Source organism: Eleginops maclovinus, chromosome 5 (assembly GCF_036324505.1).
Source record: "Eleginops maclovinus isolate JMC-PN-2008 ecotype Puerto Natales chromosome 5, JC_Emac_rtc_rv5, whole genome shotgun sequence".
Lineage (NCBI taxonomy): Eukaryota > Metazoa > Chordata > Actinopteri > Perciformes > Eleginopidae > Eleginops > Eleginops maclovinus.
In genome coordinates, this window is record NC_086353.1 from 15,405,802 (window position 1) to 15,433,444 (window position 27,643).

At 38.5% G+C, this 27,643-nt stretch overlaps 4 protein-coding genes across 4 annotated transcripts in view; 1 reads left to right on the plus strand and 3 right to left on the minus strand.

Moving 5' to 3' along the window:
• Nucleotides 1-1,369: 1,369 nt before the first annotated feature.
• On the minus strand, nucleotides 1,370-8,781 carry nol11 (nucleolar protein 11). Its single transcript, XM_063883946.1, has 18 exons — nucleotides 8,547-8,781; nucleotides 7,925-8,038; nucleotides 7,484-7,540; nucleotides 6,965-7,113; nucleotides 6,761-6,818; nucleotides 6,330-6,471; nucleotides 5,731-5,937; nucleotides 5,002-5,078; nucleotides 4,397-4,520; nucleotides 4,112-4,203; nucleotides 3,906-3,971; nucleotides 3,639-3,823; nucleotides 3,288-3,413; nucleotides 2,853-3,089; nucleotides 2,534-2,612; nucleotides 2,333-2,425; nucleotides 2,108-2,215; nucleotides 1,370-1,879 (listed from the first exon to the last, which is right to left on the minus strand). Exons 1-18 carry the CDS (start codon nucleotides 8,691-8,693, stop codon nucleotides 1,766-1,768), a joined length of 2,175 nt encoding a protein of 724 aa, XP_063740016.1. The 5' UTR covers nucleotides 8,694-8,781; the 3' UTR covers nucleotides 1,370-1,765.
• Nucleotides 8,782-9,243: 462 nt separating this feature from the next.
• LOC134864736 (beta-2-glycoprotein 1-like) lies at nucleotides 9,244-13,398 on the minus strand. Its single transcript, XM_063883947.1, has 8 exons — nucleotides 13,140-13,398; nucleotides 12,731-12,907; nucleotides 12,025-12,121; nucleotides 11,546-11,622; nucleotides 10,965-11,153; nucleotides 10,261-10,440; nucleotides 9,796-9,993; nucleotides 9,244-9,458 (listed from the first exon to the last, which is right to left on the minus strand). The coding sequence occupies exons 1-8, from the start codon at nucleotides 13,213-13,215 to the stop codon at nucleotides 9,394-9,396; spliced, it is 1,059 nt and encodes a 352-aa protein (XP_063740017.1). The 5' UTR covers nucleotides 13,216-13,398; the 3' UTR covers nucleotides 9,244-9,393.
• Nucleotides 13,399-14,567: 1,169 nt separating this feature from the next.
• On the minus strand, nucleotides 14,568-17,465 carry LOC134865205 (beta-2-glycoprotein 1-like). Its single transcript, XM_063884666.1, has 8 exons — nucleotides 17,250-17,465; nucleotides 16,807-16,986; nucleotides 16,510-16,606; nucleotides 16,348-16,424; nucleotides 15,920-16,105; nucleotides 15,572-15,751; nucleotides 15,121-15,321; nucleotides 14,568-14,852 (listed from the first exon to the last, which is right to left on the minus strand). Exons 1-8 carry the CDS (start codon nucleotides 17,317-17,319, stop codon nucleotides 14,743-14,745), a joined length of 1,101 nt encoding a protein of 366 aa, XP_063740736.1. The 5' UTR covers nucleotides 17,320-17,465; the 3' UTR covers nucleotides 14,568-14,742.
• A 3,157-nt stretch (nucleotides 17,466-20,622) lies between these two features.
• Nucleotides 20,623-27,643, plus strand: part of prkcaa (protein kinase C, alpha, a) — a 118,552-nt gene continuing 111,531 nt past the window's right edge. The window contains exons 1-2 of the mRNA XM_063884665.1: nucleotides 20,623-20,970; nucleotides 22,619-22,650. Of these exons, the coding sequence (XP_063740735.1) occupies nucleotides 20,804-20,970; nucleotides 22,619-22,650 (199 nt within the window). The 5' untranslated portion in view covers nucleotides 20,623-20,803. The remainder of the gene's footprint in view (nucleotides 20,971-22,618; nucleotides 22,651-27,643) is intronic.

Below are 27,643 nucleotides of genomic sequence, written 5' to 3' on the forward strand. Positions count from 1 at the left end.
ATGTTGTTTAAATAGTAATACATTATTCTCTATTAAAGTTTGTTTCTATGCATGCGAACTTTTTGAAAGCTTTAATTCATATAGCTACTCAAAAACGCACAATACTGCTTCTACTGCCTGGCCAAAAAAAAAGTCACACTTTTAATGTTCGTTGTACCGCCTTTAGCTTTGATTATGGCACGCATTTGCTGTGGCATCGTTTCCACCAAGGGCGTCAGCAGTATTTTGAGTGTGGGGGGGGACACATTTTAGCTGGGGGTTCTGGGGGGTCCTCCCCGAGAATTTTTTTGAAAGAAGTAGATGCAGTTTCCTGCATTCTGGTGCATTTTACCATGTTTTTAGATTGAAAATGATCTCCATCTTTCATTGTTTTTCCTTGGAGCTGGCATGGTCTGCAATTACTGACTACTATTATGTTCTGGTGTAATACAAAGAAGACTGACACTGACAACTTTTGTGGCACTTTATTCTCTATGTAATGAGGGCAAAAGATGAGGATTTAAAAAAACAGAGTGAATTAGAAAAGAATGAGGTAACTTTGAGGCAACATATAACCCTACATTAATGTCATGCAACAAAATATCTTATACAAGTTATGAGAAACATAAAATGTGTACCTAGGAAAAAAGCTAGCAAAAGCTGGACATTTTTGACTGACTGGCTTAGGTCCGTCTGTCGTTGATCTGACTCAACATAGGCTTGTTGCGTGCGTGATGAGGCTGCGTGTAAGAAACCAGGTAAAAACGGGGTGGATTTCTATTGATATGGGTATTCCCCCTATGGTAAAATGGAACGGATTTGATTGTGACGCAATGGAAAGAACGCTGGACTAAAATACAGTCATGCACTAATATTTTTGATGACAAATGTAGGGGGGTCCAAACAAGTTTTTTGTTTAAGGTGAGGGACGTGTGTCCCCCCCAAATTATATTGTGGCGACGCCCATGGTTTCCACAAGCTTCTGCAATGTCACAACATTTATTTCTGTCTTGCATTAATTTTTCGCAAAGATCTTGTATTGATGACGAGAGATTTCGGACCACTGCACAAAGTCTTCTCCAGCACATCCCAAAGATTCTCAATCGGGTTCAGGTCTGAACTCTGTGGTGGCCAATCCATGTGTGAAAATGATGTCTCATGCTCCCTGAACCACTCTTTCACAATTTGAGCCCGATGGATCCTGACATTGTCATCTTGGAACATGCCCGTGCCATCAGGGAACAAAAACTCCATTGATGGAATAACCTGGTCATTCAGTATATTCCTAAAGGAAGGTTTATTAGATCCATTGTGTTCTAGCATTTTTGATTTGGTTTCACTTGACCATTCAAAAATAATAATTATTATTATGAAAAAAGTCACAGAAAGATAAGGATTTTTTTGTTCTACTTTATATATTCAAAATAAAAAGGTTCTCCTCTGGTAATTCCAGTACAAAGTCACAGCCATTCACTCTCACAGTTGTTTGTTCAAAAAGGTACAACCCCATTGTTGAAGGCTTTTGCATACATTTCACAAAACCATTGTTAACCAGTTCGGTATTAAGCAGACGGTTACCTTATCAAACTTACCACATTATCCACCTCTTGAACATGCAACTCAATGCCTAAATTACACACATTTAATTAATGTACAGTAACGCTCAAGCATTTTGAGTTCTAATGGCTAGCATCTGTTCTAAAATGCACTTTATATTAACCATTTGGGATAATTACACAACCTCGAAACCACTTCAGGTCAAAAGTTGTTAAAAAGTATACACATTCTAAAACAGCTCAATAACTTCAATGGAGTATTGTCCAATGTCTTTCTTCACCTTCATCTTATTGAGCTCATGGAGGCTGCCCTCGATCTTTCCAAGCTCAGAAACCAGTCTCACCTGAGGGTACAGAAAGGCATCTTGGTTTCAATTGTTTCTCAGATCACTTTTTTTCTGATAAAACTGCAGGTTTTTCAAATCCTACACAACGGTAAATAAACAACATGCCTTTATTAAAAACATAATAGCAAAAATCACACTAAATGGTTATTAATAGACTTAAAAATGTATCTCTAAATAATGATGTTTGGGGTTTTTTTTATAGACAAAGGGAAGACAGTTTGTTACCTGGGACTTAACAAAGGTGTGGAGGTTGAGCAGTAAGCCTTTGGCCTCTGGACTCATCACTAGCACCGTGAAATGAGCGTCCAACAGCAAGCATACCCAATCCATTATCTATGCAAATCAGATCGAAAACAGTGAGTGAAAATATGAGCCCAGCTTTTATTATACCTCTAAAATTCAAAAATATGCCAGATCATTCTTAATATCTAGAACGACATCAACACAGACCTGCGTCAGACTTGGAGATCTCAATCCATGCATCTGCAGGAAAGCATCTTGGGAATATTTTAGGTAAACGAACTGCAGGTACCGGAGGAAAAGCTGATTGGATGAGAAAGAAAATTAAACATTGTGGTTTTTTTAAGCATCTCGTATTAACTGGCAATGGGTATGGTTGTATGCTGCCCACGTTAACTTGCTGTTGCTCACCACAACATGTTGGGGGGAGAGATCCTTCAGGTGTGGGAGGAGGAAAACGTCGCTGTATGCCGTCATCAGGACCTCATTTCTATACAGCTTGAGTTAAGATCTCCTACAATTCCATTCAAATCATTACACAACATAACCTCAGCAATTATGCAGTTTATACTAAGATATACAGCTTGTTACTGATACACAAGATGTAGGTTGATTGACAACAAAATGTTTTTAAAACCTGATTTCTATTGAATGCACATAGTTGCATCCCAGTGAGGAAGAGAATGTGACTGGGTGTAAGCATGTGTTTGAGTGTGCATTGGGAGGATACAGTAGAACACCCTTGTGTAACCCCACTGGACAGACGTGTTCTGGTGGAGTTGTGGTCTCCTTCTTTTTTTCTCCAGTGCCACCTCCACTGAGGCCTTCTGAGTGATCCACGTCATTGGTGGTGGGACTGAAACCGTTCTGCAAACCAACCAGGTCTCGCTGTCTAGCCATTAAGGTTTCCATTACGCTGACACTTTCAGGCACCAGGCTTACTTTGTCTGCATCACTGTCTGGCATACTGTAACATCAGGGCAGAACAACAAGATTACTATTTGATTTGACATTACACAGTTTGTTTATCCTAAATGAAAACAATATAATACTTGGGTGCCACCCAGTGGTAGAATCAACAAGACCTTGTGGCAGAGATACCTATTAATGATTGTATGACAGTCCTCACTGAAGTGGTTTTGCACTTTAAAACAATTCATTTTACCTGATAAAGGTCTTAAGGCAGGCACAGGTGACCGCTTCAGGGATGTCAGGAAAGAACTGCAAGCAGAGCTGACACAGAAAGTAGTCCTTCCTCTCCAGGGCCAGGAGCACAAGGTCAGGACACATACTGTTGAATGTCATGATAGTGAGTGGTCATATTCAAAAGTATTAATAACATTGACTGGATAAATGTTTGGAAATGCAGTTTGGTTCATTATGCGAGTTGTGTCATTTATCTCATTTGCATTCAGCAATATATTCTGCGGAATGAATATTGATTACATTCATATTTATCTTGCAGTTCATTTTTTATTTAAATAAATAACTGATTCCATTGGACTGCTTTACTGACCTGTGGCAGAGGCACCGAGTATGCACTAGCTGAACCAGGCTGCTGGGGGTGTAGAAGGCGGCTTCATCCAGGCTCCGGGACACAAGGGCCGATGCGAGCTGCCCCAGTGAGGGCTGCAGGTCCTGGATGTCTGTCCTTGAGAGGAGCACCTCCACCTCTTTCTGGACCTCTGCCACTGATGCGGTCTGCAAGAAGAATTACAAAATGTTTTAACTTGTATCAATGCAGTTTCAGTATCATGAAAGCCTTGAAAAAACAAAATCCTACCTTGATGAGCTCCACAATTTGGTCATTTGTTAAACTTGGAGCTGATGTGCTCTTACGGGTTGTTCTCTGTATGGAAAGAGAGAATAATCAAGCCGTCAGTCTGGAAAACACAGGGTGATTGCAACAGCCATTCAGCAAACAGCTGTCTGCCACTTTCCAGCAATGCGTGTTCCTTTTTTTTTCTTCTAAAAATGTGTCAAGCATACCGTCTTTCTGGTCTCCACTGTTCTAGAGGGATTAGCTTTATCTTCATGCAAAATGTTATTCCAAGATGGTACAGAAGTGGGAGCTTTGGACTCTGTAGGAATAAGAAAGAAAGCAAAGAGACTGCGTGAACCTTTAATATGTTGAATCAGTGCTGCAGCATTATTAAGAACAAGCTACTACAAGAATACATGTTGTTGCAGTTTTTTTTTAATCAAAAGTTTTATGTAATTTGTACAACGTTTTGGTCACTCAACAATCAATACTAAACACTTGTTTAATCTCACCTCCAGTCTTGGCCTGCCTCAGTTTTCCCAGGGCAGAGGCCAGGGAAGATTTGGGGCACTCGTATGGAATAACCGATAGGGTTTTCCCATGAGGAATGAACAACTTGTTCGAATAGCACCATAACTAAATCAAGAGAAGAGAAATTGAACAAAAAGGACAAAAAAAAGTTAGCATTTTTTTAATAGTGATGATACAAACTATTACAACTTATCTATATTTGCGTAATTATTAGGATTGTTAACTGCCATAAAGTTGTGAGCAGGGACAGTGAGCCCTGTCACAGTGGAGAGCAGACACAATGCTCTACCAAAGTCATACAGTCCTCCATCAGCACCCAGCAGCTGGGAGGACAGGGAACCTTGGTTTGCATTCATACAGTAGTAGTAATAATAATAATAATAATAATAATAATAATAATAATAATAATAATAATGATGATGGTGATAATAATAATAATAAAGTAAGCTTGTTTGGGTGACACACAGTGTGACCTCAAGAGCCCTGCAGTTAGAACGGCTAAAAATGATTAAAAGTATATTGTGTCATCATCAGATCATACATTAGAAACATTATCGCTTGGTGGGTTACACGAAAGCATTCATACCTGTCCATAGATTTTACCCGCCATCTCTTTTCCTGCCTGCAGCGTCTGGAAATTGGTATTCCAGATGCAGAGGAAGTCTGAAAAATATCACAGATAAAGAGACATTAAAGACTAAAAAGTCTAAATAGATCTGTAAATCTTCTTAAATTTCCCAATACAACAATGTAAAAACTAGAAAATCTAATCCAGTTCATCAAAAAAAGTAATCAAACATCACAATAACCTTTTAAGGGATTTAAATTTAATACATCATTTTTGAAAGATTTTTTTTTTCAAATACGCTGAGTTTGACAACAAAAAATAATGTTGAGGAAAAAATAAAAAGGGGGTTGCTGAGGCGGGAAATGTGACATACAACAAAAGGTACCAGTGCTGGGATTAAACACACTGTTGAAAGGCAGGCAGATAACATAACACATGTTTTCACCTTAGAGTGAACTTTACATACTGTAAGGGAAATTCTGGAAAAAAAGAAGGCCCATCTATACCGCGCTTAACAAAAAAACCCACCATCCTTTAAAAAACTTTTATGTGTTGTGATTCACTAGCACTGCATACTGAAAACTTTTAGTAAATCGATAGATTGACTAAATCAAAATCTGTCGTGCTTAAAAATGGTATATTTAATGGAGTTAAAACCAGCCAGATGCTCAGGCCGATTTCCCCTGAAAATTGTCTGCGTAAAGCACTTGCAGTCTTTATCCGAGGCAGTGTATTTAAACAGCTTACCTTTACCAGCTCCGGCAGAGGGGTGTGGAAGCCCCACCACAGCTACATGGGCTTCATCCAGGACCTGAGCAGATGCAGCCTCCAGCAGGCCCTCACCCACAGGCAGAGCCAGCAGCAGGCTGCGGGGCAGCGGAAGAGCCTGGGCCCCCTCATCAGCCCCAAGGCCCCGCACAGGGACTAAACTCTGGTACACATGACCATTAGGGTCTGGATGGAAGGAAATAATGAGGCACAAAAGGAGAAAATAATTATTAAGAAAGGGATTAGAGAGAACAAATGGAACACATTCTCTTGCATCTTGTATGCAACACCCTAATTGCAACCAACAGTGCGAAAACCATGGCCAAGCAGCACAAACTGGCACTTTGCAGGTGCGGTTGTTGCATTCACCCTTTAAAATATTCCCGGCATTACTGCAAACCGCCAATACAAGGTAAAATCAGGGGCTAGCATCAACAGAAATAAGATGGGTTATTTAAATGTATTAAATATTGATGCCCCCTCCTATGATGTGTACTTTTTTAATTTCCAAATCTATGAAGTTAACCTATGCTGTAACCCTGACACTTATAATATTTCCACAGAAAATGCATACTTACAGAGATAAATCAGGCGGATGTGTTTATCTTTACAGGAAACAGAGAAGCTGAGGGGGGAGAGTCCAGGCTCCTCTCTCTCCAGCCGGAACCTCTGCAGGGTGTTGGGATTCAATCGCTGCAGGTAGAGGAAGTGATCCCCTTTCTGTGGGAAGACATTGAGAGGCAAGGCAAACAGGCTTTTAGAATTACACACAACAAAGATTAGCACATGACCATGGAGAAAACGACTACAGACAAAATAAGATGTTGGTAAATTGATATATGTAATTCACAATAATTTCCAAGCAGGCACATACACATGCCTTCATATTAACTGTCATTACAGCATAATATTGGGATACAATGCAATTAATGCATAAAATAAATTCACTAAGTTAAGTTATGCGCTTTAATGTCTGATGTAAAAGGCCAACCAATTAAAATGACGTTACCTGTTCAGTTGTGAAGATAACAAACTGTTGTAACTCTGTTACGAGATTGGTGCTCCACCTAAGACAAAAAACAATTATAAACACGCTACAAGAGGTAACAGGTAAGACTACAGCACAGCAATAGCAACCTGATTATATCATGATTTGAAACTTCTATGTGCATAAATTGGTTGCAAAGGTTAGTTGAAGCTAGGTGACACTGACCTGATGGCCTCTTCTTGAGCCAGGACTTCCTCTATGGGCTGCTGGGGAGCAGAAAGGAGAGAGTCCAGGAGCCTCACAGCTCCTTTCTGGAACAAGACCACAGGCTCCACTCCAGCCGCAGAGTGAACCTTCCAGACATCTGATGACACCTGGAGTGGATATAAAAGCAGGGAATAAGTGACTTGATTAAAGCAGGAATAAAGGATTACACCAACTTGCAGATGTTGCGCTCAGTAATCACATAAATGTACCATAGTAAAGTGTTCAAGAGTGGAAAGCAAAATAATACATTGCTAGATAAGGTGAGCTGCCTTTTTAGAAGGATGTTTGGAAGATATGAATCCCATCTTATATTGAATATATAATTCATCCCACCACTGTCCAGCATGCTTGGTGAAAAAAACTCCATCAAGTCATTATCCACAGTAGTTTTGATTCATGTAGTTTCATGCTCTCTTTGACAACAGGCTTTAAACTTCGAACAAGTAAAGACACTATTGCACAAAGGCATTCACTTACGGTTGCTTTGAAGGCCTTATCTAAAAGTATGTCTTCTTCTTTCCAAATTCTGATAACCTGAACAAACAAAAACAAACAGACAATATTTTGTGACACTTTCCAGCAGATATTTCTGGAAGTTCAGATGTACAGAAAAACCTAAAGCCTAAATTAATCACAAAGTCATTGCATATTCAGATAAGTTTATTTTTCAAGCATCACAAAAATGTGGGTGGTCAAACCTTTAAATGAGGTAACAGTATGTAGTGAATACAAAAATAATTGTCCAAGTAGGCCTATTTTTTTTAAAGAATTAATTTAGACATTTATGCCAGATTTCAATCTTACATCGAGACAGAGGAGTCTGCACATATTGTGCTCCAAATTAAGCACAACAACAACAACAACAACAACAACAACAACAACAACCCTTTGGCTGAACAAGAATGAATGAAAGTCTACCTTGCTGTCTGACACTGCCACATATTCCTTGCTCTGTGAGTTGTAGACTGCTGAACAAGTCAGAGTCTGTCCTTGTTTTACTGTCCAGCTGCTCAGTGGCTTCTGGTCTGAAACCTGTCAGAAACACAACAAAAGAAACACAAAGAGGACCAGTTATTAACATCAATGACTGCCTAAGAAAGTTCTACCATTCACAACACCAACAAGTCTCCCTTTACTCATATCTACAACAGTACATGTAAAACTGTGTGACTATGCAAGTTTAACTAACGCCAATTCTAAAGTTGAGAATAACTTCTGTATGTGGAGTGGCCCTTTAGCTAAATATGCATACTTATATGACTGAGTGTCTGTAGTGTAGATAACGATGGCTAGCTAGCATTTGCGTGTTTGTTTAGACTGGCATAATGTTCACCATAATACAACCCTTCCCCTTACTCAAGAGGTTCCCTTTACATAATTAAATGTACTTTCATCGATCTGATGTTTTTGTCTTTTTTTGTCCCGGAGCTTTCTGCCACAGCTTTGTCGAGGTTGCCAACACGAGTCAACACAACACATGTTGCACTGATCAGCTGGCCCAGGTTAGAAGAGCCTCGTCAAAACAAACTATTAACTTTACCTTGAACAGCGTAACAGATCTGGTTGAGTCGGTGACGACGACATGGTCGCTGTCTCTCTCCGCATTGACACCTTGAATGCCTGAATTTGACAGATTTTGAGATGGAGTAAGTCCGCACAACGTGTATCCCTCATACAGCGCCGCCATGCTGGACGAGAAGAAAGTGGATCTCGTCGGCTCTCGCGAGAATGGACGAGTGTTTGTGAATGGCCACGGTGCTGAGTCCTTGGCTGTACGTCGCGGGAGCGCGCACCACGTAAAGAAAATGGTCACACTACTTACGTACTTTGTACTTATACTCCACTACAATTCCGAGGTAAATAATGTACTTTTACTGCACTACATGTATTGTGTACCTTTGCATAATCAACTCTTAAAAAGTGTTTTAGTTTTACCTGGAATAAATTCACAAGCTACCATTCAGCATACAAAGTCATTACAATTAGCTGCACCTTCGTGATGACACTAATGCATCAATGATTATGATCAAAATATATAATATTTATTTTTCTGACTTTTACTTGAGTAACCTTTCGAATGAAGGACTTTAACTTCTAACAGAGTATTCCTACACTCTGGTACGTTTATTTTGACTAAAGTACAAAACCTGAGTCCCACTTCTGACAAATAGTCAATGAAATTACTGATTAAGTACATGATGGCTCAGATGACGAGACACACAATGAAGCCCCTGTAACACAATTACATTTATATTTATTGATAGAGGACTGAAAAGTTCAACATGTCAGACATCACAATTATGGGAGAAATCATTACCAACAAGAACACAAAGACGTTCCTTATTACGGTAGTTAAATCGTCATCAGAGAAGCAATCTGCTGCTGTTTCAGCATTGTGTGATTTCTGATGGAAGTGAACTTGAATAAAGGCTATAATCAATAGCTCTGGGCCCTGGAAAAGAAACAGACACACAAATAAAGAGAACAGGTTAGATTGTTTGTCCTTAAAGAGGGCCCTTCATCCTAGTTGTCACTATTATTACACAAGGGACACATCTGGAGATAATTACCCCTAAAGCATTTTTGCTCAGGTTTAGTTGTTTGTCATTGAAATTCTCTTTGCGACCACAAGAGGCTGAAGTTCACCACTACCACTTATTCTAAAAAGGACTATGATGTCTGGTAGTAAAAACAAACTAACAAAACAGAATTAAGTAAAGCCTGTCATGTGTTTGACTATTTGGTTGCTTTGTTATGATATTTTGTCATTTTAAAGCAATATTACTTACGTTCAAAGCATTCAGGGATTTTGAGATTTCCGTCGATGCACTGGGTTTGCACTGCATAACCACACGTCCTGCGTTTGTCCATGCAGTAGACTGAGACAATGTCGTTGTGTAAGACACTGTTGGGAGTTAGGTCTTCGATCCAGATTTTTTTTCCTTTGTATAATATCCTTGCTTTCTCTATGCCAACACTGCAAGGAGCTGTAATTCAGAAGGTGAAGTAAAAACATTATTTATAGTTTAAAAGTGTTGTGTTGTGTTGTGTTGTGTTGTGTTGTGTTGTGTTGTGTTGTGTTGTGTTGTGTTGTTGTGCGAACAGGAATACAAAAATCTAAACTGGGAAACAATTTGTTCCTATAAAGCTAAAATCCCCAAAAGAGCTTCAAGTCTTTCATCCTTGCAAGATCAGCCAAGAAATGCACCAACATTTGTAATGCAAAATGACTGTAGCATTGGTTGCAGCCTTACCTTTGCAAGATGGCTTTTCAGACCAATTCCCATTTGCCTGACAAACAATCTCATAGCTTCCTTCAAGCACATAGTTTCCACTGCACCCATATTTTACAGTTTCCCTGTAGTTATAGTCCCTCCGTTCGCTGGTTGACATGTAGCCTCTGTCAATGTTCTCCGGTGGAGGGCAGGTCACCACTGTAAGAGGAACAATTTAGTCATTCATATTGTTTATCAAATGTTTGCATACAATCCCATGTTGTAGCAAGTTGAAGTGTTTGGGAACGTTTACATGAGAAAGGGTGAAGATCAGTTGCATCTTATTTGTAAATTCATCATGTGTTGACCATTAAGCTCCCAATGTAAAGGCTATAGGAAGCAACATTCTACATATTACAATCTGGTTGAATAGTCTTGCTGCTACTGAAAAAGCGCACTCATCAAGTCCTGTACAGAAATGGACTTTGTGAAAAAGATTATTTTATTAAATGCTGATAATAAGCTCAGTAATACATTTGAATTTCAGTTTTCTAAATGAAGTTTGAAAATCTGAAATCTAAAGCAATATAATATACATTTCATTGTGATTATATGGACATGTTGTTTGGCTTGCTTTAACTTATTTTACTTTAAACTTTGTAGTTATGGCTAAGATCAGTACAATTCCACAAAAACTGCTCTTAGTATTTATACAGCATCTCCTACTTTTCAAACCTTCGTACCTTGACATATAGGTGTCTTGGTCCAGATGCCGAGGACAGTGCACTCTGCTCTTGCGTTGCCAACAACTATATAAGGAGGATTACACTTGTACGTCCCCCCAACACCGAAATCAACAGTGTTGCCTCTGATCCTCTTCTCATAAATAATCATCCCGAAAAGTGGGATCGGAGCAAGATCACAGGTAACAGCTGTGAGAGAAGAGACAGCACATGTCATTTACTTAGTCTGTATATTGGTATATAATGCATGCTTTTATTCTGTACTTTTCAACTCCTTCAGTCAACATGTTGTAGCATGCTTGGGCAAGATACTTAAACCAAAGTTGATGGCATGTTGTGGTGGCACCTTGCATGTCAGCCCCTGCCGCTGTATCAACGGGTGTCAATGGGTGAAAGTTCTATATTTGTACGTGTAGAATCACTTTGAGGGGTCATAAAGACTCGAGTGCATTCCATTTACCTTGGCAAATTTACACATTTCTACTTTTTCTAGTTTTCTATTTCTAGTTTTACTTAGAATACTTAGTTTTGAGAAATTTCTACATAACATGTACGAAGGAATAATGTTATAGATTACATACCCTTGCACTCTGGTACTGGTGTGCTCCATGTTCCATCAGCCAGGCACACAGCACTGCTGTTTCCAAACATGGTGTACCTGAGCAGAGCCATATCATTTGGTCAGTGCATGCTTGGATAAATACACAAAAAAACACATCAAGTTAAAGGCATTTCAAATATTGATTAATCAGAGGAAACCTAAAGTAGTGTTCAAATGCACACAACATAAATTAAATATAAATTGTCATGGATATCATCGATGCTATTCTATCTCAGCACCATTAAATGATGGCTATGGTTTATCTTTGCACTTCATTTGGATGTTGATGCAACTGGCCTACATTGTTCTTAACATACTTTTACAATGTATGATGTGCGTGATTAGAGGTTCTCAATTTGAATTCAGAGTACCACCAGTGTATAAGGGACAGCAAGCTGGCTAGCAGAGAAAAATGACAAATTTCAAACAATAAAATTCAACAATATGTTCTTTCTTTACCCTTCATCACAGGTATAGTTGATCATACTCTGGAACACAGTGTCCTCATAGTGTAATTCTCCATTAGACAGTGTATCAGGATAGGGACACTGTTTTGCTGCAGTCGAGAACACAGTAGGAGTTAGTATTTGTTGTGAATATTGTTTGGATAGAAAAACGTTTTGCTGTACACGCTGTAACCATAATAAAGTCAAGTTGTGAACTAGCTGTAAAGATTATGTGGCCATGTTCTCCTTTATTCATTTTGCCAATGATGAGATAACTTACTCTTAAGTCTTGGATATATATTCATAATGCAGGATAAAAGAGAAATCTATAGAATATCTGTTGAAGCAACAATAAATACTTATCTAAATATTCAAAATTAAAATAAATTATAAATAAGAGTATGGGTGTCAGCATCTGTTCACCGTTCACATTGCTTAACATGCCTCATGATGATGAAAATGCAAAATCAAAAACAAGTCTCAATTCATGGTAACATTGTAAAATATATGTGGGAGATCTGTTATTATCAATTAATAATCATAGTTAAAATGACATTAGTATACAACTAGTGTTATATGAAAAGTAAAAGTTTACTTAAGTTTGATATTTCCTTGAAAATGACATTGTGGTTAATTTAAGAAGTAACTCAAGTGTATGCATTTTGCTCTACAAGATCTGTAAGAGAATCCTTATTCTCACTACAGAAATGGAGACCCACGTATGCACATGATTTTGGTTTTGGTCCATTCTCCACTAGCAGCGCACACAATCTTCCGAGGGCCGAACACTGGGGTGTATCCTTGTTTGCAGGACAGCGCTAACTCCGCACCCGGGCTATAGAACCTCTGGAGCCCATCCATCTGAATGTTGGCAGCCAGCTCAGGCCTAAGACATACTGCAACGACACATGGATTTAGTGATACTTATTATCCTCTGGAAATTTAAAAATGTAATTATCATAAAATTTAAAAATGCATGTGCTGATTCTGAAAAAGTTTTACCATTAGCATCGCAGCATATTAAAACAAACCATTAAAAAATCACAAACAAGAGACAACCTTGCAAAGGAATTATGCAGATCTAGCCAAATGAAATAAGTTAAAAAAGGAAGAAATAATAGCAAATACCATTGTCATGTTGGGTTTTCACGATGGTAAAAAATACAAATGGAAATAGCAGATACAAAGCCAGCTTGCGTTCCATCCTTAGCAGAAATGTAGTCGCTTCTCGGTTCCTATTCTGCGGTTACACAGGGAATCTCTGTCCCCTGTTTCACTAATGTTTGTGTTTCTCTAAAAGTGGACAGATAAGAGCAGCATGATGTAACTGCTTACTGGCTACCCATGTTTTGTTTACTTCTTTTTCTGCTTGCTTTTTGCAATAAGATATTGTTGTTCTTGTGACAGTTTACTGGAAATGAAAAGCTCAAGTCGGACTTCCCCTTGTTGCTGCAATACTATGAAACACCAGCCCATTTGGCCCCATTTTGCTATTGCTTAACTGTAGTTCCTTTCTGGGTACATTTTTCCTTTTTAATTTATTTAATCATTTTTGGCTCTATTGCTTAAAAGGCTCAACGATATTAAAGGCCTTTCATTAATCCACTTTAATGGAAGTGGAAAAATCAAACTATTCCTTCAACTCCTAAATAGATCCTTTGACAACGTTGCTATCTCTGAGAGCTGGTAAACTGATACAAATATTATTGACACCTTTCTACGGAATAATATACCTTTTCACATGAACCATAAACTCCAAAGAGTTGGGGGGGGGTCATTGTCTGTTAAAAACACACTCTCTGCCAGATTGGTAGAAGACTCTTTGTCTGTCATAACAACATCATTGAATCCGTCGCGGTAGAAATTGAGCTTAAGCATAAGAAACATATAAGGCAAGAGGTTAAAGGGAAAATATGGTGCTCATTTCAATTAAATACTTTGTGGGTTCTGTTTTCCATAAAACATGTTTGCATGCTTAACAGTGATAACTTTTTTTATGCCTGTCTAAGCATACCTGTATTCACACTCTGTCTTGGTGACTGTCACTTTAAGCTGCCATCCCACGAACCTCTGTCTGCTCAGATTGGTCTCTGTTTGCTGGTCTTTTGCATCTGCACTCTTGGTGTTGAAATGGCGCTGTGGTGCATATGTAAAGTTGTGACATCACAACCTTATGGTTGCCTTGAAGGTTTGTTTAAAGGAAACATTTCTATATTTTGGCATTTCTCTGCAGGTTAAATGTATTGATATTGCTTTTAAAGGAAAATCTCTTTTGACCTAATAATCTATGATCTTTATATGGTCTCACAATCTGTACATGCAATTTTCTTGAAGGAGTGTCAACACTCATCACACAACTTCATCCGTTATGCAGGCAGACGAGGAGTTGAAGAACGACTGAGACATACCCAACAGTGGCTATGCTCACATGATATTCTGAGGGATCAGATTTTGGACACACAGTTCTAACTTTTTATTGTATCCTCAGAACTGGGTCTGTGTTTGTATGTTATTTGGGTCATTGAGTCTCTCAGAAAAACAAAAAAAACCAAACCATTTTAATAATAAATCATAAAATTCTTTGTTTTTTATTTTTTGATCAATAATTACTGCTATTACTGTTGATGTGGCCTCTGTCAGTGTAGCATATAATTACATGTCCATTATTCATGATCCAATCATTTATATTCTATGATTGTGCAGATGGTGTTTCAAATCATCCTATGCAAAGTTATGCCGCTCTTGCAGGGCTTGTGGGGCTTGCAGGGAGTAAAGCAGTACACATGGCAATTTCTGATGGAAGGGTTTTTGCTCTTATGGTGTAGTCCACCTTCCCTGGTTCTGAAAGCAAAGAAAATAGGCAGAATAATTATTGAAAACACAATGTGCATTGCGGTATGGAAACATCATGGGCTATCCAAAGACTTCTGTGAGCCATCGGACAGACTTATGTTTAAAAAAATAAATGGCTTGAAGTGTAATCCGTATGCTGATTTTTTTTATCCATACAAGACTATTGTTGCCGGCTTGTTAAAAAAAAAAGTGAAGTTGAAGAAATAGGTGTAACAATATAGTTTAAATTAGATGTAATGTACTGACAAGGACTCACCCTCAAAGCATTCTGGGATTGAGAGCGTTCCATCATTGCAGGTGCTGGCGACAGGGTACCCACACCTCTCACCAGCTTTGTTCAGACAATAGAAGGTGACATTTTCACCATGGAGGACTCTGTTGGGTTTCAGGTCTGCAATCCAGAGCTTCCTGGCATTGTAGAGAATACGGCCTCTTTTGATGCCAACTTTGCAAGGAGCTAAGCAGCAAAGCAGAGCAGTTTTAGCATGTTTTCAGCAGGCATTCCATATCCACTCCATGGATTATAATCTGAGTATTATAATATGTTATATTGAAGCTACTTTTTTCAGGTTTCTTTTTAACTAACCCGGGGTCGTGAGATTTTCTCATCTTTTAACAGAATAAATCTTGACATACTTTGTTTTTTGATTACTAATTGACTGCTGATCATGAATCATAGCCTGGAGATATATTCTTCCATTACTTACCTCTGCAAACCGGCATGGAGGACCATGTTCCTGTGTTTTGGCACTGTATCTCCGCCTCACCTTCCAGAACATAATGCTCATTGCAGGCGTACTTAACCGTCTCTTTGTAGCTATGTTGTCTCATCACAGCAAAGGTGATGAAACCATTTGGTATGCTTGGTGGGATGGTGCAGCTCACATCTGCAATGATCACAAGCATTTCCAGAACATGAGGGGTTATTGTTTAGTTGCCACTGTTGCAAAGGGTGTGTTGTCTAAGAAAAGAAGAAGAAAACATTTGACAAATTGACACACATGCTGGTCTGATTCAGCCCATAATAGAAATGTTAAAGGAATATGCTTGCGTACCTCGACAAACTGGAGGCTCTGTTGCTCTTCCATCAGCCATGCAGGTTCCTCTTTCATAACTTGGTGCTTTAGGTGGGTTACACTCGTATGTCCAGCCTTGTCCATAGATGGTGGTGCTTCCACTAACTGGCTTATCATGGGCAATTCTTCCATCTGTAGGGGGCTTTGGCAGGTCACAGTTCACAGCTATAAGAAGAAGAAAAAGATTGCATTAGACTTACAGTATACTAACATTACATCAGGAGCTTCTTTCTCTATTAGCTTTAAAAATGTAAAGCCCACATTAAGCTGATATCAGAGATTTGTAATGCTTTCTATAAGCACTAATGTGAGTTATCAATCTTTAAATATACTCCAAGCTACTTTATATAAAAGTCAGGTATGTTCTGTCTGCTGTCAATATTTGCTGTCATATTTTCATCCAGTACCTTTGCAGAGAGGTGCTGGATTGCTCCAGGTACCATCATGTAAACATCTGCTTTCATTGGCTCCTTGCATGACATACCTAAAGAATTTATTAAACACATATTGTCATAATATGGAAAAATAACGTGATATTAAAAAAAAAAAAAAACACAATTCAATCTTACCCGTCATCACATGTGAAGTTAAGCACACTCTTAAATGGAGCTTCTGTCCTTCCCCGTGCTAATGGCTGCAGAGGTCTAGGGATTGGGCACATTTTAGCTGTAGAAACAAAGGAAGAATAATGATTCTGCATCTCTTTTTATTAATAATACAATATATATTGTAGGAGCATCAACATGTTTGGTGTAACTGGTAATTTGGTAAAATATGCTACTATTGCAGCAGTGTTGCACTACTGAAACAGAAACTACATTGTTAAAATTCATTAGAGTGAAAGCCCAACATCCCAGAGAACTCACGGGAGCATGCCAGGTCTGACTGTGTCCATTCTCCTGTGGTGGTGCAGCTCAGCCTTCGAGGAGTCGCTGTTGAAGGCAAGTACCCCTGTTCACATGTGAGGGTCACTTCTTCTTCCACCTCGTACACTGCTTTAAGGGACAACTCGTCAATCCCGTCAGTGACAGGAGGTCGGCCACATACTGGTTAAAGATCAGAAATATGATTGGGAATGAACTTAAAGGAATAATGTCCACCACACAGCATTCTATTCACCACATTGGTTAATGATTAGACTACAAATTGTGAACACTTTACCTTTAATTAAAACACCTTCAATCAGGCATAAAGGGTGCATTAGATACAAAGAAATGCAAATAGAAAGAGGAGTACTTGCCAAATAATCCCAATACAGTAATTTAGTGCTCGATATAAGTAAAGGAATAAGCCTTATACTCAAATATACCTTTTTTGGGTGTTACAGTTGTGTATAAAGCTACTTGAGAAAGAACCAGCAAAGCCAACATCGGAGCCATCTTCCTCGGAAAGAAGTCTCCTCAATGTCCTCTGTGTCTGGATGGGGATGCAGGCAACGTAAGGGGCTGCTGTGTAAACTGTCCACTGGTAGCCTGCTCCAATCAGGTGCCAGTGTAAGCTCCTATTGATTGAGCCCAAAGGTCTTAACTCTTGCATATTTACCCAGAATTTATCTATAACCTTGATTTTGTACAAGAGCTGGCAGCATGATACTAGCTTATAAATAAAAAGAGGGAGAGACTCCCAATACACTGAGTTTAAACACACACACACACACACACACACACACACACACACACACACACACACACACACACACACACACACACACACACACACACACACACACACACACACACACACACACACACACACACACTACTCATTTTCAATGTGTAGTAAACCAAGCATTTACATTACAGCAGCGATGCTTGGGTTAACATAACTTGATGTTCGTTAGATTATGGAAAAATCTGCATACAAGAGGAGGTAGACCAGTTATATTACAGAAAATGTAATACTGTGACCTGCAAAACCACTTATATCACTGAAATGATGCAATACCTAACTAGGTCACAGGATTTGTTGATAAGGAGTGATACAGAATGTCCTTAAGAGGTGGATACAACTAGGTATAAATGCTATTTGAATGAAAAATTACAGCTCTTTAATATCTTAAGTAAGGCATGTTTTAAATAGTTTTTCTTGCAATAATCATAGAATTTAAGGGAAGAGCATAAGCCCAATGTAATGTGCTAAAATTTGTCTTTCGCATAAGAAGTATTGAGCTGGTTAGGCTGCTCTGCCGGTCAGTGAACCTCAGGGAATTGGTAAACATTGAAAAACTTTAGAGATGGCATGCAAGTCAAAAGAGCTAGGGAACCCTCTAGCTGTGAAACATGTTCAAATATAGGGTGAAATGTAATACAGCGGAAGCAAACAGCAGGAATCCAGCCAAAGAGCAATACAAGAAAATCTCAAACAATCAACACAATTAATCACAGCAGAGACAGACATTGTGAGAATCGTATTACATTGTTGGTCAAGCAAAAACAAATCTAAATTCTTGTATTTAATAATGTCTGTTGCCAGTGGGCATAATACAACATTCAATGCTCAGTGTCAATGTCATGCACAGAGGTGGGAGAAGTACTCAGATCTTGTACTCAAGTGAAATTTAATTCAAATTCAAAGGCTTTATAGTCATATGCACAGTAGCTACAGTGTAGATATGGCAATGAAAAACTGAAGTCCCAGGCTCCTCCAACAATGCAACATGAATATACATAGGACATAAAACAAATCAAACCAATAGAAATAAGGAAAGAAATAATAGAATAGAAATGAAATAGTGCAATAGAATGTTGCGAGATGTGCAAGTAAATAAACTAAAACAAAAAAATAGCGCAAGAACTCAATGTATTAAATATATATACAAGAACAGAATGTAAAATTGAATATTGTACAGTACATTAAAATTAAATACTGTTTATTACCATGATAACTATTTAGATAAATAACTTGCATGTTTATTAGTCTTTAAAATAAGTAGAAGTACCAGAGTGTAAGAATACTCTGGTACAAGTAAAGTCCTGTATTCAAAATGTTAATGAAGTAAAAGTACAAAGTATAAGCATCAAAATATACCTAAAGTACCCCAAGTATAGTACTCATTATGCATACATTCACTACTTGGTAGCATGTGAATTAAATCCAGGTGCAACTAAAAAGTTGTTCCCTCAACATTTGTTTTGAGCAATTTAAACCGTGCATCGATGGGTCTATGAGTGAAGTAAACTGAGCTGGTCATTAAAAATGTTTGCAGAGAAAGCTAACAAACCTGTAATGCTCTTTGACTCCACACGGTGACGCTCCCAATCCAAAATTCCTGCAGCGGCCTCCTCCCTCCCAAAGCGGGCTCTTCTGCGTGACATCATCCGGATTGAAAAGAAGGAAGAGCCGCCGAGCAGCATCAAGTTAAACACATATACTTAAACCACGAGCAGGAAATGTATTTCAGAAATAAAGTTGTAGGAAGAGCCGTTTTTGCGCACCTTTGCCACTACAAGGCCTTAAATTACGTTCTAAAGGAATAGTTACTGAATATTAACTTTTCTCTTCCATGGAATTGAGTATGATCCAAAATCACTCCATGTTTATTAATAGAATAATTATTATGCTGATATGTTTCATTGGTTCGTTTTGATGTTGAAGGGTTGGTGGTACTCCCTTTCATGTATTGTTTGACATCATGAAGCCCTTTGTGGCTGTAACTGGGATTAAAGGCTGCACAGACAAAGGGCTACAAAGACACCAAATGGGTGTTATAGCAGTTTGTAAACTGTATTCACTCAGTTGCCAGTTTAATAGGTGACCAAAGCTAATGCAGCCCAAACAGACTTGCAATAAACCCTACCTTCAAAAAGTCTATAAAAGTCATATAATGGTGTTGTTTCAATGTTATGGTTTGGGTTGCTGTTAAATTGGTTACGCAATAGCCTATTAAGAGGTCCATATTTAAAGTTCAGTTTTACTCCAAACTTTTCACCTTACATAATGACAACAATGTAGTACAACTCTAGCCATTGATAGCTAACTACGCCAATTAGTAACATGTAAAGCAAGCTAGGCAAAACTAGATTTCTTCTATTAAGGCATCATTATCATGCTGCACAGTTGCTTGTTTAAAATAATTCCTGCACAGTTTTGAGAGTAACACTGATTAAGATTAATAAGTAGTCCAGTTCAACAGTTAAATTAATTTAAAGGATTAAAAGTATATTCACTACATTTGTATATTGAACATGTATTGTGAAGCACAGTGTAATAAAAAAAAAAATCCTCTTCCACAATTGACTGGAAAACCATCACGGCCCCTGGTAGACCACCACACAATACAGACTGTTGAATGATTGTGCAATAAACCTGCAATGTGCAATATAAACACTTGTTTGGAATTGTATGTTGCTTTAATCAATTTATGTAAAAACATACATCCTTCATAAATGTCCCAAAACGTATTCTTGAGGTTGCAGTACTTTAATATGCTATTCATGTAACTTAGTTTTACTTAAATTGCTGCATAGCTGTGTACTTATTTGTCTTTTTTTATTGTATTACTGTGTCTGCTTTTCTTATGTATGATTGCATGGCTTTTATACCTGACATTTCACCGTTGTGGTGCCAATAAAGGAAATCTGATTCTGAACTGAAAAATAATGTATTCTATTATTTTGAAGGTAAGCACCGGAAGTTGCCTGTGCCTACTGCGGCTGGCTTGGCAGCGTGCTGAGCTGTCAGTAAAGCAGCCCAGCGGATCGACAGGCAGGGAAGCCCTCAGACAGTGAGTACAGTGTCTCCGGTGAAGACCGCCGCCCCGCTCTCTGCTGGCTCTACACCGAGGGCTGCTGCTCTATACGGACTGAAAACGCTGAAAAACAGCAAGACAAAGCAGTAGCATTGATTTATTTGTAAGGTGGGGACATGGCTGATGTAAGTTCAAACGAGTCGTCCACTGCGGACGTAGCCAATAGGTTTGCTCGCAAAGGTGCTTTGAGGCAAAAAAACGTCCACGAAGTGAAGAACCACAAATTCACTGCCCGGTTCTTCAAGCAGCCGACTTTCTGCAGCCACTGCACCGACTTCATCTGGTAAGCCCGCCGTCTCCCACCTCCACTCCCTAACTGCTGCTGCCTGTTGCATATTGGTAACTTCAGTCGAGTAGGCTACACTCTGCTCGATGATGTAACACAACTTCATGCTAACTTTCCCTTCTTACTCCTGCAATATGTACTTCTTAACGACTTTCTCACGAGGAAAGTTACAGATGATGGCTTTTCAAAAGTCGTCAGCATTTGTAGATTTTACTCCAGGAATCCCAATTCGTCGATAAAGCAACGGATATGGGAGGAGTTATGCTGTTGATTATGTTTTAATTCTAACACTGCAACAATAACTGTGTGTAGGAGTTACACTTATGTCAATGGCTTAGGGTCTTGGGTTCTCACATTCCCACTAAGAAAGCGGAAAATTAAAGCAGCCATTTTCAATTTTGTGTGACAAAGTGGCCCAAGCAATTGCTTGAACCCATGTTTGAGAAGACCAACATACATATAACTTAAAACATTTCTGAAAGAGTATATCAGTCTTGAGAGAAAACCAAATAATAACTGCTAGTCAAGTCAACCTTTATTGTTGCTTTTTCCTGATACTACATTATTGTTATGACGTTGCTGAGATTGGACCTGGTAAAGTACTTGGATGAGTAATAGGTTCCCCCTTCGTGGAACTTAGTCGAGCCTCCCCTCTATTGCTTTTTACAACTCCGGTATTTATTGCTTCAACTCTTGCATACTCCAGCTGCTCACCGGCTAGATTTTAAGGAAACAGTCTGCAGTTAACTTGCATCTAGAGCACACATGGAAAGCAATTCACCTACGGAGAACTGTCACAACATATCCACATGCTATTCAGTAGAAGTGGTCAGTGACCTGCAGATGTACAGATTGTTGCCTTTATGCTGCAGTTCTTGCAATTAGTGACACAATGCATTGGTAAAAACAAAACATAAGTTTGCTGTTTCTGTAGTGATACATCAACTTAGTGTTATCTGAAGTGTGAAAGGAGAGAACTTTCAGACAGCTTGGTAGAGTTGCACCCACGTTTACAGTCCTCTGCTGTTAGAGGTGGGAGTGTGATCTCAGGCCCTTTATTGCTCGAGGCTCACAACCTTGACAGTTTTACAGAATGACCTGTGCCCTACCAAGCATCACTCTTTAACAAAACAACAAACAAACAAACTCAACATAACACAACTTGGATAGTTATCAATATTAATTTTACAGTAATAGTTTTAGTCTTAGTTATTGAGTTACTTACTTGGGACGAACACTTGTTTTAGTTTCTGACAAGGTGTCGAATCAATCATTTGACAGCAGTCGAACATAGACTTGATGGCCAAAAGATATGTGGACAGCAGCATTAAACCCATATGTGATTGTCAAACACCTAAATCCTAAAGGATGATATTTTGATATTAAAGCCTTCGCTCCTCTTTAAAGTAGCGGCTTAACTGCAGCAATTGTTCCCAGTCAGCCTCAAAAGGCAAAGCATTGATTTTATGGTGAAACGGCCTTCCCTAAACTGATCTTAATCAGAACTGAGGCCCATTGCCAGTTGAAGTGTTGTAGAAAGTTTGCTGTGTTGTGAAATATTTAATGAATTCATGTACTGCGTACGTCTGTGAGCGAGAAAGAGAACAGTAAACATCAATTTTATTCTGCCTTCTTTTTTTCACAGGGGGTTCGGAAAACAAGGATTCCAGTGCCAAGGTAAAAAAGAAACATGTACAACATGTTAGGCATAGGCCATAGAAAATTCAGCTTTTTTTCCTGTAGGCAGTTCTTTATCTGATGAGTCTGTACTGTCCTTTGCTGATGTAGTGCTGTACACCACTGATGTAATTTCTGGCACATTAACCATCATATTTAGTGATGATTCATTGTCTCATTTGTCTGACGCTCTTTAAGGCATATGTTCATGTGTACAGCTAACATGACACAATAATGTTTGAGGACCTATGTGAATAATTAAGTCGTCTGTGACTGCCCGTGGTTTTTTCAGCCCATGGATGTGTTATGCCGAATATGACAAGATATTACGTTCATGCTCCAACACTATTTACATTTCTTTCAGGATTTGTTTGCTATTTTGCAAGCAGGGCATTATTTGTTTACCCACAGCCATGGTAGTGTTAATGTGGTCATTATGTGTCTAATTCATGGAGCCTAAGCAAATTAGCCTAGAAGTGTAGCCTAAAAGTGTAGCAAGCAGCATAGACCTAGACGGGGGTGTGCTTTTTGATTCTGTGGTTCAGTTCTTTTGAGCTTGTTGCATGGTGCTCAAATTTAGTTTTAAAATGGCAATTATCACAGTAATGATCACTGTTTACTAATGTAGTGTGCCCTAATAAGTGAAGCATTTTCTTAGTGACAACAGGCCTGTTGGCAGAGAACCGTTTTGCATAAAGACAATTATGGAAAAGTGTTTCATTTAAACTGTCTGAGGTGAAAACGGTATGGCAGGTGAGACTTCTTTTAAAAACAGAGGGGACTGAGAGTACAGGAGAAGAGGATGTGGAGGGTTAGAGACATACAAAGCACGTAAATCTGGAAAGATCTCGTTCCCCATGTCAGCTCCCAAAATCCCCAGCATCTCTGAAGGTAGATTTCCGATCAACCTGCCATTTTGAGCTTCAGCATGCATCAACTCTCAGAATTCCTCATCTAATGTGGAAACGTTTGAGCTTGCCAAAGTCCCACTCTGATGGCCAGTGCCCAGGTAACGGTGCAGATGATGTGTAATTGATGTTTCACTTGGATGTAAATTCTTTCATGTTGTGTTTGTACAAAAAAAAGTACAAAGGTTATTCTTCAGTATTGCTGTTATTGATATTTTAATGTCTTTCTTAAATTGTATATAGTCCCTCAGTAAATAACTATGGATCTGAACCCAAAAGAAAGTCAAATGAAAAGGACAAAGCATATACACGATGAGGAAATCAACAAAAAATACAACACATATAAAACATTGTCATTTAAAAGTGCAATCCAGGCATTTCTGGTTAGTTGCACGAACCATTATTTTTAGATTTCATCGTGGCGAATATTTAAAAGTTTAAATATTTAACAACAGTCAAATGAAAAAAATCCTTCCCTTTTTTCCTACCAGGTTGTTCAGAAGAACAAAAGACAGTCTCTCTTAGTTGGAGAATCAAAGATAAACACTTAACCACTTGTTTGATCTCAGTGATTCAGAAGCTCTTCCCTTGAGAATGTCAGAGAGAGTGAGTCTTGAATACTGAATCATGACTCCTCACTTAGACGGTTTATAATGTTGTGTCTGTAAGGCCCGTGACTGGGAAACATTCCCATATAGGAACATGCTTAATAACCCATGATGGGCATGACAGTTAACAACCCAACACCCACCCTTTTATGTGATCTCCTATCATAAAGGTGGGATTCCATTTGCTTCTCCATAGTAGTTGCTCCTATCTGGCTCATTAATGTATCCGGCCTAAGTGTTGGAGTGATGACAGCCTTACATGTTTTTGCATTACCTAACATTATCGTCAGCATGCCCACCATACCCCCTCCTCTGCTTTCAAAGCAAGTTGTAATTTTCATCCTGCCTCATTTTCACCATCACAATTGTTTTATATAGGAGGTGACATATGAATGATTAGAAGGACGTTAAAGAGTCTGCAGTATTGTGCGAGAGAGGTATCAGGCATATATGGTGTTCTGGAGATTCTTTTTTTAAGAGAGAAGAGGATTGACTGCATGTCTTATAAGCTGTCCACTCCTTCTTTCATGATAAATCCATGCCTGGACCTGCTAAATAAATAATGTGGTCCTTATCAAGATGAAGGTCATTGGTTACACTGCAGCTATTCAAAGACAGAAAGGTCTCCACTTTATAATATCTGTTTATCTATTAATTATTAAACTCAAGCATCTATAAAATGAGGGTCGAGTCCTCCAGCAGAGCCAGCAAGCCTTAGCTACTACTTGAAAATGACAAATAATGAACTGGAGACTAGCATTTCTATAACAAGAGTGACATTTAATTTTCAGCGCTGCAAATGTCATTTCTCTAAGAATAGAATGGACCGTGAAGAATCACATCATACATGTAGTTTATTATGCTTGATATGTTCATTATTTTAATTAACATTCTGTTTCATATATTTAAACTAGTTAATTGAAAAAGTAATTTACAAATTATATAAATAATTGTTAGTCATAGCGTCTGCTACCTTATTGAACAATGTGATGATATCCTTGAGCATTGTCCATTGTTAAACATATTTAAATGACTAGTTTATTGTGTTATACTTGAACTTATGTGGTGTTCAAAACAAACCACTCTCAGCATGGCACATGTAATGAAATGTCAGACGAGAGTTAATTTTGATGTTGTGGAAACAAGCAAGCTTACAGTAGCCAGCTTCCTAGATGGTATCTGCATTGTTAACGATCTGTCTTCACCTGGCTACTTTTCCTGTGGAGTCTTATTTCAGGATTCTGGCCTGCTTCCATTGTGAGCAGGCGATCTCAAATTAGTTTAGTTGACTCTGTAATACAGCCAGGCCGTTTGTACCCATGTCACTCAGCAGATTTACTGTTCAGATCTTGTTAAGTTCACACCAGCTTTTGATAGTTGTGAACCTAGGTAGAAGGTGAGGGTTTCTCATTTGATTGTTTTATCTCCCAAGCGTTAAGCTAACAGTGTGTCCTGTTCTGAGGCACCACAATGATTCAGGTAAACATATTCATAGCAGATAACTGTTCTCAAAGCAGTAATCCTTAAGTGTTTGGGGTTAAAGTGCTTGCTTTAGAATCACCTTTTTGAAACGAGTGTAATATCTCTCCTGTTGTTTTCATCAAAGGTACTCTAATCACAGAAAATATATGGATATTAATTTGCCTTGCCATTGTAAGTGTCAACAGTCCCATTGTATTGATCCTATTGATATTAATAAAAAAGCACTTCAATCCATGAAACTCTTAAAATATTAAGTGTTGTCTCCTTTGTTAGATACAAAGCAAAACATCTTGACTTCGACCCCAACATTTGCCTCACAAATTGATGTTCATGTTGCCTTCTTTGTGAATTGGTGACATTTAAAATTAGGCCCATCAATTGCTTATTTTCACCAACTATGATTTAAGATGGATTCATTTTTCAACAAACTATTGAACAGTTGACTTTGTTTGAAAAAATAACAGAAAAAATACAAGTAGAAGCAACTGGCTTCACAAAATGTTATTCTGCTGGTTCTTCCAAGAGAAGTATTATCCCAGTGCCATAAAATGTAGTGACCGTAGAATTCTAATTTTCCCATCAAAATACTGCACTGCAATACATAACACAGATCTTGAGTTTGGATGCATTCAGTGGATTTGTGCTGGCTCAAAGATTTCTGGAGGTTGACTTCTAAGCTCTTGGGTTAGGTTTTACACTTATTGGCAGGCTATAGACAACTGAATTTCACCCAAGGCTTTTCAATGGTTCCCTGAAGCACAAAAGAAGAAGCTAATGAGTATTGCTGTTGCCTCCCAAGAGAGAGGAGTGTTTAATGTCCAACCATACAACTACGGTCTTGTACAGATCAATGGTGATGGATTTCTGACCCCTGACTTACCTTGCTAGCTTAGTGCATTTGAATCAATTGATATTTGTTGCAATGGTGTTTCCATAATGAGAATTAAAAACCTTGCTAAATAAGCAAAAATGTCAAACTTACATACATTATAATGATTCTAACCAATCCATTTATCCTGTATTAAGTTGCCCTGCCTCTATGTTCCTTTTGTTGATAGGTGCTTGTTTTTTATGTAAGACCACAGTTTGACACTGTCAGACAAATAATACTGACTAGAAATGTTTTCATCCGCCCAATCCCATCAGTGTTCAGTGTCTTTGTTTACCTTGTGCTGCCCAGTGTTTTGACTCTACTCAGAATATCCTTCTGCACATCCGCCTCAGTGTCATCCCAATAAGGCCCTTGTTGACAGCCCATGGAAAGATAAACTCAGTGTCAATGGTCCTTGCAGTACACATTCTACTATTACTTCTTTTTGTCGATTCTTTCCATGAATTTACTCAAACAGCACATGCCTCTCAGCGGAGTGCTTCATCCTATGTTAGGAGCTTGGTTATAACGTTCAAGGTTCAGCCCCATTGCGGTTATAATAGTGGCCAGAGATACAAGGCAAATTGTTCACACCTAACCAACTCCTAGCCTTGGTTTATTATACATTGTACAGTCGAAAGTTTACACATTGTCCAATCTGATGAATGAAAATATAAAAGTCAAGACATCACAACCTAACAAACCGCCAACATCCATTTACGCCACAGCTTTATTCCTTTTGTGTGGCAGATTTACAGACAGTTATATTGGTCTCACACTTTTTTTTTCATGTGCGACATGAGATCTTATCACAAATTAAACCTCAGGTTGCCTAAAATGAACGAGGCTGATTTGAGTGAGTAATGCTTTTATAGTGAAATTACTACAAAAATATTGATGTCTGCATAACCAAGCAGATCATTTACATTGTGCATTTTTACTTCATGAAGTTATGTGAACAAAGTCACTTGATTATTCAGGAGTAGTTTCCTATCAAAACAAAATTGTATTAATGTTTGTTATTTCAGTGAGCAGAAAACGAGAAAAGGTGTCAAATCCTCAGTGATGAAACTTTGAAGTATTAATCCAGCAAGTCTGATATGATTTCCAGATGTTCCTAGACT